At 47.6% G+C, this 12,414-nt stretch overlaps 1 protein-coding gene across 2 annotated transcripts in view; it reads right to left on the bottom strand.

The window, feature by feature from the left end:
• BTBD9 (BTB domain containing 9) overlaps positions 1 to 12,414 on the bottom strand; it is a 751,707-nt gene that overhangs the window by 626,664 nt on the left and 112,629 nt on the right. For both annotated transcript variants that reach the window (XM_078647358.1, XM_078647359.1), the window contains one exon: positions 10,477 to 10,696. In XM_078647358.1, coding sequence (XP_078503484.1) covers positions 10,477 to 10,696 — 220 coding nt within the window. The remainder of the gene's footprint in view (positions 1 to 10,476; positions 10,697 to 12,414) is intronic.

The raw sequence follows: 12,414 nt of genomic DNA, 5'->3' as shown, positions 1-12,414 counted from the left end.
TTCGAGATCTGAGAAGCGTGTCGGCTGATACGCTTAGGCGGCGCTGTGGTGCTTCGCTGAATTAGTCGCGAAGACACAGACGCCGGCTTTCATCCTGTACTCTGAGAGGAATCATTGTGGGGGAATTCTCCCGAGGAGGAGTGCTTCGGTGTCTAACGAGGAGCCTGCTCTCTACATACAGAGGAGCCCAGTACGCTGTTGACTCCGGGGGTGTTGACGGTAAGGTGATTAGGCTCACCTCTCCTAGGAGCCTCCTTGTTTTCTTTTCCTAGTTATATCTTAATTTCCGGGCTCTGGTGCATTAACCTTGGATACTTGTCCTTGCTTCTGTGACTTAACAGAAGAGGGGGTGCGGTGCTCTATCGATTGTTTGCTAAGAGGACTTGATTAAGGCGCTACCTGACGGTTTCCATAGAGCCTCCGTGGTGTGTGTCACTGGTAGGTACAAGGAAGGAATCTAAGGACTGAGAGGCACTTGACAGGAGATATACGGGGAGTAATGTTGTGCTTGTGTTCTTGTAGGAGACTTCCAGGGGGCTGCACGCAGGAGGAGAGCGTCAGGTGACAGTGTTGTTCTTCCACGCTGGTAATCTTAGCAAGGTACGGGTAAACGGAAGTAAAAGAATACTAAGGTTAGAGAGGTGTCCTAGAGTACTTATAACGGGTTCTTCCTTTATTTTCCAGATTGGCACCTCCCAGGCCGCACCATCCCGGCCATTTACATTTTCCCTCGCCAGACCGCCTCTAAGCTTTGGGTGCCTGATTGAACCAAGCTTGGGGAGGTCTGGAGGTGGACCCTTTGAGCATCACCCGGATCCCGAAGAGCATTGAGGTTCCTGACAGTAAATGCTTGTCTCAGAACTCACTTGCAGCACCAACTATTAGCTGATCTTACTGGAATATCTAATTAATATAAACGCTTCCACTCTTCACTAATGCTCTTTTCCTTCCATTATGCATTAGATGGAAAAAATCCTGAAGGTCCTCAAAATGCTCCAGTGGTATCGACAATACCTTTATTCCCACTGGGAAACAGTGCGATAGAAGGCTGAGCAATGACCATGCACAATTCGACTATTCTATGCAATAGTGGGCTAACAAGAGAGAAAGCAGACTCCCATCATGGCTGACAGAGATTTCAAACCTCTGCAGGGAGGGTGACAACGACCGCTCACTGCGCTCTCCTACAGGCCGGTGCTACGCCTGTCATAGGTGTGCTGTGAGGAGACGCTGCGGCTGTGCTCTCCTACAGGCCGGTGCTACGCCTGTTGTAAGCGTGCTGTGAGGAGACGCTGCGGCTGTGCTCTCTAGATGCCGAACACTGACACTGAATATTGGTTGAACTACAGGCTGAAGACTAGAAAGATGGTCGATCACTTCAATCCAGGCTTTTGCTGAATCTTTAGGGAGCATCTGTTAAAAACGGATAAAAGACTAACCGCGGATAGATACAAATTCTGCATTTTAGTGGCAAGTGTCAGATTGCTACATGTTGAAGCATCAGGTGATTGAAAACGGTTTCTAATCTGTGTTGTTTATTAATACGTTCTTGTTTTACACGTGACAGGAGGTTGAAGCAATCACAATGGTGATATCAATATATTGATTATTTCCAGCAAAAGGAAGTAAATGAAAAACGAAAATATGACCGGTTGGAACCCATAGCTATCTAAGAGGTGGAAATAATGCAGCGGTGGCAGGCACTGCTCCCAGCTCTGGAAGGATCTGCCTGCTCGGCTTGCACTGAGCATGGCTGGCCACATGAGTGCTCAATAGTGAGAGCTGGGCCAATCAAAGCGCTGCTCTCAGTGTACTAGAGGGATGGGTGGAGGAGCCTCAGGGAACCAGATGCAAGGCTGAACTTCAGGTCGGAGGAGGATCGAATGGTTACAACAAGGCTGAGTAGACACGCTTCCCAGTGTGCCACACAAGGGCGCAAACAATACCAGGGTGCATTCAATAAGCTCCTTTATAATAACAGAGGCAATGCAGTCAAATACTTCCATAGGATGCATATTTGCACCATCACTTCCAAATGTGCAGCCTCGGATGTGTTCATGAAATGTAGGATGCAGTGTTTTTTTCACTCTCACCATGTCGAAAATAGCAATGTGTATGTACATAAGCGGCGTTCATTTGTGGTCCACTGTACCCCTTGTTGTAAGCAGAACGTATATTTCTAAAATATTGACTGTATTATCCCGCTAGCACAGACCCATGCTCACACGTACACGACAGCCATTTTAGGTACCATGGTCTCCCTGTTCACGATCGCTCATCAGCGCCCCTTCCCTGACCCTGCGAGCATCCCCCATGCACCCTGACTGCCCCCGCTCTCTCATGCACAAGTCAGGAGCCCTCCCCTCCCGCATGACTCTGTCCCTAAGAATCGCACCCCACGCCTGACCAACACCTCCTGTCCCTCCATGAATACCCCTCCTTTGATAACCTCTTCCTCTGAGCCTAAACGTCAGCACTGACCGCTGGTCATCCTTTAGCCCGAGGATACAGTTTATTGCCCACTACTGTATGCACTCGTCCCTCCTGAAAGAGGCCACTATTGATTATGACATCCCCACCCCCGGAGATTCGATCAGGCGCACACATTCCAAAGAGATCGGCAGAACACTCAGCTGCGTGATAGCCCCTCCCAATCATATGAGGGGAAAGGGTCTCTACTGTTGTCATGTGTTGGAATGGACTGGAACTGGGGGGTGGCGGGGATATCGTTCTGATGTCATTTTCATGCTCCATAAATGCCCTTATTGTAATGAAAGGCGTCCACATGTCTTAAACCTGTGTATAAAAGACGAAGCCCCAGAGAAACTTGTTAGAGCACCTCCCGAAGACACTATGCGAGTGTCCCAAAGGACAGGCTCTCCTCAGGAGTAATAAACTCTGTTCTTGTTTTCCTACTTCCAGTGCCCGTCTCTTTATTTGGTAATTATTCAAGATGAGAATGAAGAGTCGCCCTGCACCAGCAGCCTGGGCATCTGGTGCGATATGGGCTGACTTTTCTACAATTGGCGCCCTAAACGCGGGGCCCATCAGCGACATGAGGTCCGGTAAGAGAGGTCCAGACGATGGGGTGAACATCTAAATGATTGGAGTATACCTGCCTTGAGAGGGCCCTCGTCCGGCTGCCGATTGAATGAACTTCACCGATTCCGAACGGACCTCTCTCAAGTGACCTATTGTCCTGACTGGAAACCCACAGGAATGCTGCAGTAAAAACGGGGAGAAAAGAGAACGATCGGGCGCTGGAAAAAGGAAGGCGAAGAACTGCCCACATGGTCCGGTCCGGGTAAGGTCGTGACACACGACAAATTGCGACATTGATTGATTGATTGATTGTTTGATAATACTAGTATTTCCTATTGATTGCTTCTGGGAGATTCTCTATTTGCAAACAAACACAGAATCGCCATACTCTGTTTAGTCTTTGCAGATAGTGAAGGGTAGGCAACGCAAAACTTTAACATGTTGTGCCTATCTTTTTCTCCCCATTGATTGATTGATTGAATCGAGCATTGAATTGTTCGAAGTTGGTTCTCTTAAAGGATCTTCTCTGCCTGCAAACGGGGAAGAATAGGAATATTCTCTCTCCCTTTGCCGATAGTGAAGGGTGGGTAACGCAAACCTTTAACACGTCGTACCTATTCCATTCCTCATTGATTGATTGTTTATCCAAACGTTGACTGTTTGGGAGTTGGTTCTTTTTGGAGGTATTCTCTATTTTGCAAACGAGCACAGAAGTCGCCATACTCTAGTCTTTGCAAGTAGTGAAGGGTAGGTAATGCGGACTTTTGTCCCCCGTGGTAATATGTCATGCCTATCTACTCCCCACTGACTGATACGCCAGTCTCACCCGGACCATTTACTAGAGGAAGATCATCTGGCCCGACCAGAGAACACCCCTAGTGAAAAGGACACATACACTAATAACTGAGTGATCACTGTAACCTGTTAACAGAAGCTTTAGCATGAAACAACCTGGAAAGAAAGGAATGGGAAAACGAAATCAGTAGGCCACTGATGAACATGAACTTTTATTTAAAATAACGAACAAGAAACGATAAGAATACGAAATAATAAAACCTATTAATGCCCTAGAAACAGGAAACGTTAGAAACAAGAACGGTAAACTGTAGAAAATGAAAGTCAGCAGAACATCCGCCCCCACTCTGGAAAATTCCAAAGTGGAGCAGGGTGCGGCCACGCCCAGCCAAAAGCAACCCATATAAGGCGGGTCCTGCTGCCAACAGTCGGCCAGGAAATCGTAACATAGGGTGGAGCCGGAGGAGAGACAGGGGCCAGCGGGACCCAACCAGGGGATCGCCTTGACCACACTGGAGAGTTGTAGGGGGGGGATGTCTATGTCCTCGACCCTCCGCTCTCTCTCCTGGTCCGGCCGCGGTGGCCCTTGAGAGTTGCAGGTAGTCCCGCCACATGCTCTCCCGGTCCGGCCACCAACGGCCGAGGGCCGAGGCCGATGGGATCCGGCTGCAGCCGATAAACCAAGGAACCCGTTCATGGGGCCAGAGCAAAGGGCGTCCGGCCGACATCCACCGGAAGCCCGGCCCAAAGACGGACGGGACATTTTTCCTTTTCTCCTTCGTAATGGCAGCGACAACACGCCAGGCGCCACTTCTTTATTTTCTCCTCCGTAATAGCAGCGACCACACGCCAGGCACCACTTCTTTCTTCAAAAATGGCTTTGACAACACTGGGGGGGATGTCTTGCATATGCCTCCGACCCCCCCGTCCTCATCGCCTGGTCCGGCCACAACAAATGTCCAGCGAGACGCCGTGGGGTGCGCTGAAGGGGAGAGACGGTGCGAACAGGCCTCTCCCGCCTCCTCAGGTGAAGGCTTCCCAACTGCACCCTCAGTGCTCCAGGCGCCCGGAAAGGGTTCGTCCACTATGGCGATGCCGCGACGCCTCATCCAGCAGGTTGGAGCCCATCCGCTCGTTTGACCCCCGCGATTGCTGGCGGCTGCCGAACTCCCAAGATGGCGGTCGACCCGGCAAGAGTGGGCCCAGCATGCAGGTATGGCCTGGTCACTTGTTGACTCCACCATCATAGTTCTCCACAACCTTGAAGATTCTAGAGGAGCCGCGGGAGTCCCCGACTCCCGCAAATACCCCCGATGGGGAATAACTGCCATGATTGCCCACGGAACGATGGAAATGTAGCCGCAGGACGTCGGCGCTCCCATACTGGCGCCAGCCTCAGTTTGAATGACTAGAATCCTGCAGACCACAGTTCGGATCAGTTCCGGTGAAAGCACAGTGTGACCCGGTAGGAACGTTGTTGCCTCCCTCCCCTTTTTTTTTGACTGATGGTTCAAACCTCCGATCCTTTCTTTTGCCCTTTAACGGAACTTTTGGTCTGCCAAAGGAAGCTCTGGGCCAACCACGAGTTAGTAGAGATTTAGACTATGCCTGGTTCTGCCTGACTGCACCCAAAATGGCGCCGATGCAAATGAAACCCTCAACTCCTTATTGTACCCCGATTGCTCAGCCTTGGTGTCATAGAATATGTATGAAGTTTTTAACACATAGATTGATATAGGATGTGTACTGATTATGAATTCGGACAATGGATTGATATAGGATGTATACTGTCAGCTCGAACAATGAATTGATATGAGATGGGTACTGATTGGGTGTTCGGACAACGAAGGACAATAAATTTGCGTAAGATGGGTACCGATTGAACATTCGGACAATGAATTGTTGTTGAGTTTGGCGCATCATGGTTATTGAAAATTCGAAATTTTGATGTTTATGATATTCGCTCACGCTAAAAGATTCAATATGATTTTATTGCGCTTTTCGCACTTTATGTATGAAATAAACGACCACCGACTCCATTAAAGCTGTTACGAATAAAGTATCCTCACATCTACAGTTTCAGCCTGCTCCGTGGCTGGTCCACAGGAGTGTAGGCCCGTATTTATGCACCAACATTCTTATTAAAGAGGTTTTGAGAAAGCAACTATAGTTGTCCGTGTAAATTGATAAAGTCTTGAATGAATGACCCCTATTTTTTTCGATATAACTAAAATGAAGACGGAATGACTAAGCTCGATTAGATAAAAGATTGAAAAGTATAGTACGTAGAAGTATTGCAAATAGGAAGGGTCAAATTTTAGTTGTGTATTTCTTCCTTTTTATACAGCCATAGGCAACAGCTAAAGATCCTGATATTTCGCTTATACTTTATATGCTACCTGCATAAGAAAAGTCACGCTAGGGGTCCACCTGGGCTTAAACGCCCCAGTTGGCAGTGACTGCATCCTGTGGAAAATAGACCGAGTATGCAGTAAGTAAAAAGTCTTTCTGGGTTTGTACGCGCGAGTGCGTATCAATGTAGCCTCCTGCTCTCCCCTTCCCTTCTTTTCCCTCTCTCTGCAGGTCACCTCGGAATGCCGACTAATGTACGAAGAAGGTGATCCAGCGGACGACGAGACAGGAAAAAGGGTCTAATTATAGTATCTAACCGCGGCAAACCCCGAATAAAGCAAAAAGGAATAATGTACACACTTGATTAAGCATTCTTACGTTTAACTAAGTAGGAAAAGGTCTAGAGTATTTCGAGGTAAGGGTTACACAAGTATCCTCCGCCGAGAGGACTAGGGACATTACCAATATTTGAAAACCTACTACCTCCCTTTTTCGCATCCTCATAGACATATAACTAAAAACCGCCCCATTGCCCTCCAATTGACACCAACGGTTGTCTCAGCCTGGAAACGCACTTGCTAAAATGACTCGAATAAACCTCCGTGAGCATTAGCCCGACCAGGTTAGTTTATGACCAGTTGCCAAAAGCGTAAGTGTGTACAATCAAAGCCACCAGTAAAAGGCAGCCAACGAATAAAAGATAAGAAACAGGTAAAAAGAGCTCAGGGCAATAAGTATGCGCAGCATACAGAAAAAGATAATTGTGGCCAATAACTGTTTTATGTTTTGTCTTGGATCTTTGTATGTAATACCGGTACTGTCTTCCCCGTCTGAGTTTGTGTGTACGTGATGTATGGATCTATGTCGTCTCTCCGCGTGTGTTTACGTATTACTTAACCCCTGCTGTTCTATGTTGTGTGCGCACTGAATGGACCATTATTGTGCACGTCTCTCTCTCTCTCTCCGCGACATACGTGCACCAAATGGTTCGTTTAGAAGTGCGACTCTCTCTCTCTCTCTCTCTCTCTCTCTCTCTCTCTCTCTCTCTCTCTCACACTCTCTCTCTCTCTCTCACTCTCTCACTCTCTCACTCTCTCTCTCTCTCTCTCACACTCTCTCTCTCTCTCTCTCACTCTCTCTCTCTCTCTCCAAAACCCCCCCCCTGTTTTCCTCTTCTTGTATAGTGACGTTGTGCCCCTCCGGCACAAACATAATTGGATTTCCTCGAACGCAAAGGTGTTCAGCAAAATTGACCAAAACCAAAACGATTGTGACCTGCCATATAACTACCTCTCCTTTCTGCAAAACGATGGAACCCGAGTTGGTAATGAAGGAAAGGACAGGTAAGACGACGGATGTCCCCTAATCTGGCCTTTTATAAGGGGAACTATAACGTCAATGGTCTTCTGTTTTAGAAATGCGATCCCCAATGCCCCGATTGCCCCACCCCCTCGCACCTAAGTGCGGATGTCCAGAGTACCCCACTTCTCCCGATCGACCCCAGCTCCCTGTCCAAAAGCACCCACGCGCCCCGATCAGCCCTGGCCTCATGTCAGCTACCCACGAAACGAAATTGACGACCTTGACTAACGGTCATCCCCCAGGAAAGCCATGTTTTACATCTACCCCTTCCCCCTTCTTCATGATGATAATGCCCCTGCTTGCAAGAATTAGCCGACCCCGAAGGAAGATGTAGTATTGTCGATACTTGGGTTAAAGGGAAGAACGAGTCACTACATAAGGACTCGATTTTTTTTGCAACGTAATACCTTGTGTACGAAAGCCAAATTTCTCTTATCATATGTCGCGAGTGAATACCAAGCCAGCCTATAAATTCAATATGCAATGCCCTTCTCCAGACTCCATTAGTGACGACCTCTGACTGTGACCGATGAACCTATTCCCCACCTATTTAAGAATGGGGATAGATTGAGATGTATATCTGTTCTCTCGACCAGTTTTTCTAAAAACTTGTTTTCTACCCATTTAAAGATATAATCACCGGAGGAGAGGAGCTGAACGGAGCACACAGCCCGGCCACAGATCATGGAACACGTGTGACGACCAAAGGTGGAGCCGCAGAGCAACGTGACGTGGGACGAGGCATAACTTTCAAACTCAGCAGATGGAGGAATGAAGGGCTGCCTTGAAGCCCTCGACTCGCTGACCCTCTTGTGCCTGAAGTCCCCGTCCCCTTTTGAATCCGACTGTTGGGCTTGCCTGCTCGTTGTCCTTTGCTCCCTTGGTCCCCTGGTGTGCTCAAAGATCTGGCCCCACTCCGCCCTCTCTTCCCTCGATTATTCAACGAACTCACCCTTTTCCACATAAGTTTTTGACTATAGACTAAGTTCTGCCACGGAAGAAGAAAAGACACGCAGGTGCCCCGCATAAGGCACCCCTAAGAAGATCAGTTAGGAAACAGGACTGTGATCTAACAGCAGAGGACTGATCGCACCCTGCAACGCGTAAGGATGGATCCGAGCTGGACCTATAGCTCCACCGCCGGTGCTCAAAAGCGCCAACAAAAGGAAAAACGGACTGCCAGAGTCTACCAGTGAAACTTCCCCTTTTTTTCTGAACTTTCTGCCCGCCCTTGGACTAATTGCTTGTAATTGAACTAAAATCCTCCCTCGACAATAATGTTTGTATTGCCTTTTAGAAATGCTTCATCGGTCACTCATGTGGTTAGTTTTTCAAAAGTCCCCTATAGTATTGACAAGACCCGGAAGGTATCTGAGCGTTCTTCCTGTATGTTGATGTCGTTAGAGAGAAAATGTGAAACTGATTTTTAATATGTCAGAACATTTTTTTTCTCTTGACTCTACACTGACTAAACAATATGCCGATTTCCAGACTTATATGAAGAACCAACAGATGTAAATTAACATACATTGAACTGAACGTGCTTATGTAAAAAGCGGCGAACTGTCGAAAATAGCAATGTGTATGTACATAAGCGGCGTTCATTTGTGGTCCACTGTACCCCTTGTTGTAAGCAGAACGGATATTTCTAAAATATTGACTGTATTATCCCGCTAGCACAGACCCATGCTCACAAGTACACGACAGCCATTTTAGGTACCATGGTCTCCCTGTTCACGATCGCTCATCAGCGCCCCTTCCCTGACCCTGCGAGCATCCCCCATGCACCCTGACTGCCCCCGCTCTCTCATGCACAAGTCAGGAGCCCTCCCCTCCCGCATGACTCTGTCCCTAAGAATCGCACCCCACGCCTGACCAACACCTCCTGTCCCTCCATGAATACCCCTCCTTTGATAACCTCTTCCTCTGAGCCTAAACGTCAGCACTGACCGCTGGTCATCCTTTAGCCCGAGGATACAGTTTATTGCCCACTACTGTATGCACTCGTCCCTCCTGAAAGAGGCCACTATTGATTATGACATCCCCACCCCCGGAGATTCGATCAGGCGCACACATTCCAAAGAGATCGGCAGAACACTCAGCTGCGTGATAGCCCCTCCCAATCATATGAGGGGAAAGGGTCTCTACTGTTGTCATGTGTTGGAATGGACTGGAACTGGGGGGTGGCGGGGATATCGTTCTGATGTCATTCTCATGCTCCATAAATGCCCTTATTGTAATGAAAGGCGTCCACATGTCTTAAACCTGTGTATAAAAGACGAAGCCCCAGAGAAACTTGTTAGAGCACCTCCCGAAGACACTATGCGAGTGTCCCAAAGGACAGGCTCTCCTCAGGAGTAATAAACTCTGTTCTTGTTTTCCTACTTCCAGTGCCCGTCTCTTTATTTGGTAATTATTCAAGATGAGAATGAAGAGTCGCCCTGCACCAGCAGCCTGGGCATCGGGTGCGATATGGGCTGACTTTTCTACAACCACCCAAGCCAGGGTTGGGACTCCTACAGATCCTAGTGGCTGCCATGCCTTTTAGACCTTAAGAAAACACAAGGCATGACCTTTCTGCTTGCAACCGGCCTCAAAGAGGTACTTCCAAGTGACTTATTAAAGTCTCTACTTCTAAAAACGTTATAGATGGATCCATTTCAATCACTAAACATGCAACTACTTCAATTTTTCATCCTGAAATACAAAAGCTTCAGCTTCCAAAAACTTAATGGAATAAGAAGGTGTTGAGGGTCCCTGGAAAAAAGAACCAGAATAACTTTGACTGTTAACATAGATATTCAATAAAAGTTTCATAACATGTCTATTATTTCTTTGTGACTTCTGGAAAAACTACTAAGGAACCACAGAGATTTAGGAGGACCTTCTGCAAACATTCAGGAGTTGGGGAGAGCTGCTACCTACCGACTATCTCGATCCCAGAGGAGCAGTCGTATGTGGTTGATGATCGAAGGTTGACCGAGCTTGACTTCTATGCCTGAGCGGCAGTCGTCATCGATGGGGTGCCTGGAGAAGCCATGGTCCAAGTCGTAATTCTGCGTGTCCCCATCGAGCAGGGCAGACTTCAGCTCTCCCTTCACAACCTGGGCCCCGTGCTTCATGGTTGCAATGTTCTCCTCTGGGACTAGAAGAAAGGAAAAGGGTATATCTCTTGCTCAATGTATATTTTGATTTCTCTTATAATGAACAATAGTATCAGTTGCTAATATGGATTTTAAGAGACTAAAGTGACTACCTTGTGGGGAACTGGCCACCCCGTGTGCTGTACATTGGAAATTTAAGGGTTCTTATAAAAGAATGTATAAGGAGATTGAGATTTTGGTCTTTTGATGAGTTGAGTTAATTTTTGCTCTATACTTTTAAGTCACAGGTATGTTGTCATTATTACTATAATAAATAATATTCAGGTTTGGGATAGGCACAGGAAGTGAATTCCTGTACACACCACCCTAAAACTAAAAAGAAAAAGTGACAAAGGTTCAGCAATTAAGTGCTTGAGAGCAAACAGGTCTTTGTATCGACCAACATTAGCAACCCACACATTTGCTTCACTGGTAACAACCTTTGAGGCAGGTTGGAAGTCTGGCACATACTATGTTCGCACTTTAACACATGCCTTCATCTCTAATAAAGCCTTTACCTAGTATAAACTACAGTTATTGCCTTTTGAAGGTGTCCAGGGACCCTGCCATGTCACAGTCCTTCCTGAAAACAGTTAAAACTAAAGCAAAAACTGAACTAAGCAAGCCTCTTTTCTGGTGCTCTGCGTGGTAGATAGGTACACCTCACAAGGCCGAGGCAACCATTTGCATCTACCCATGAGACAGCCATGTTGTTAGTACCACTAGCTTCTACATACTTCCAGAGAGAAAAGAGACAGCTAACAAACAGGATGGATCAGAATGGAAGCCAAGCCCAGCAGACTCTGTTCATACGAGCCCCAAAGCAAAGATGACACAATGTCCAATGTGCTAAAGAAACTGGCTATCAAACTATCCCCTTGAGCAAGTGCTGCAGGTCTGCAGAGCTTTGCCACTGTGAACTTTCAAGAAAGGGTCTGCCCCTACCTCCCCCATAAGCACTCATTTTCAGAAGCAGGGACATTGATCACAACCATGTTGCTGTGAGGAAAGATTCCGCAGCTCCTCCCTGATGTCGGCTTGCCCCGGTGCCGTAGGCGGCCCCCTCCGACGACTGAAGCACAATGGTGGAGAAGCAAAGAGGTGAGCCCAACGCTGCCCCATGTTTGCCCGCCCAAGGTGCTGCTGTGTGCTTGGGCCTGCCTGAAGCTCCAGTAGTGGCTCTCTCGACTGGCCCCCGGTGTTGGCCCAGGTTGCCCATCCAGGTTGCTGCCGGATGCCTGGGGCTCCAAGAGTGGCTCTCATGACCAGCCCTCAGCACCGCAGGTCTGCGGAGCTTTGCCCATAGGATCTTTCGCCAATGGGTCTGCTCCTACCTTCCCAATATGCGCCAATTTTCAGAATCAGGGAAATCAGAAACATCCCCACATCGTGCCTGGAGATGCGCAGCTCGCACTTCAAATGCCGCAAGCCTGCGTCCACATAGCCTCGCGGGTAGCTCCTGCCGCTCTGCTGTACAACCCAGGTAAATTGCCTTTTGAATATGTTTTTAAATCGCAGCATAGGTTTCACAATTGTATTCTGCTCAGGATTGGTTTCAACTAGGTTGGTTTTGGAACCTTAACGTAAACATTTATAATTTTAGCCAAACTATTCTAAGCCGTCTACTCTGTGAATGCCCACATCGAAATATATTTTAAAAAGGTAATTCATTTGTCATCCTGTACTTTGATTACTTTAACATTCGAAAAGTGTAATAAAA

Source organism: Lissotriton helveticus, chromosome 6, assembly GCF_964261635.1.
Source record: "Lissotriton helveticus chromosome 6, aLisHel1.1, whole genome shotgun sequence".
Classification (NCBI taxonomy): domain Eukaryota; kingdom Metazoa; phylum Chordata; class Amphibia; order Caudata; family Salamandridae; genus Lissotriton; species Lissotriton helveticus.
Note: the sequence above shows the minus strand (reverse complement) of the source record. Positions and strands in the feature narration are given on the sequence as shown.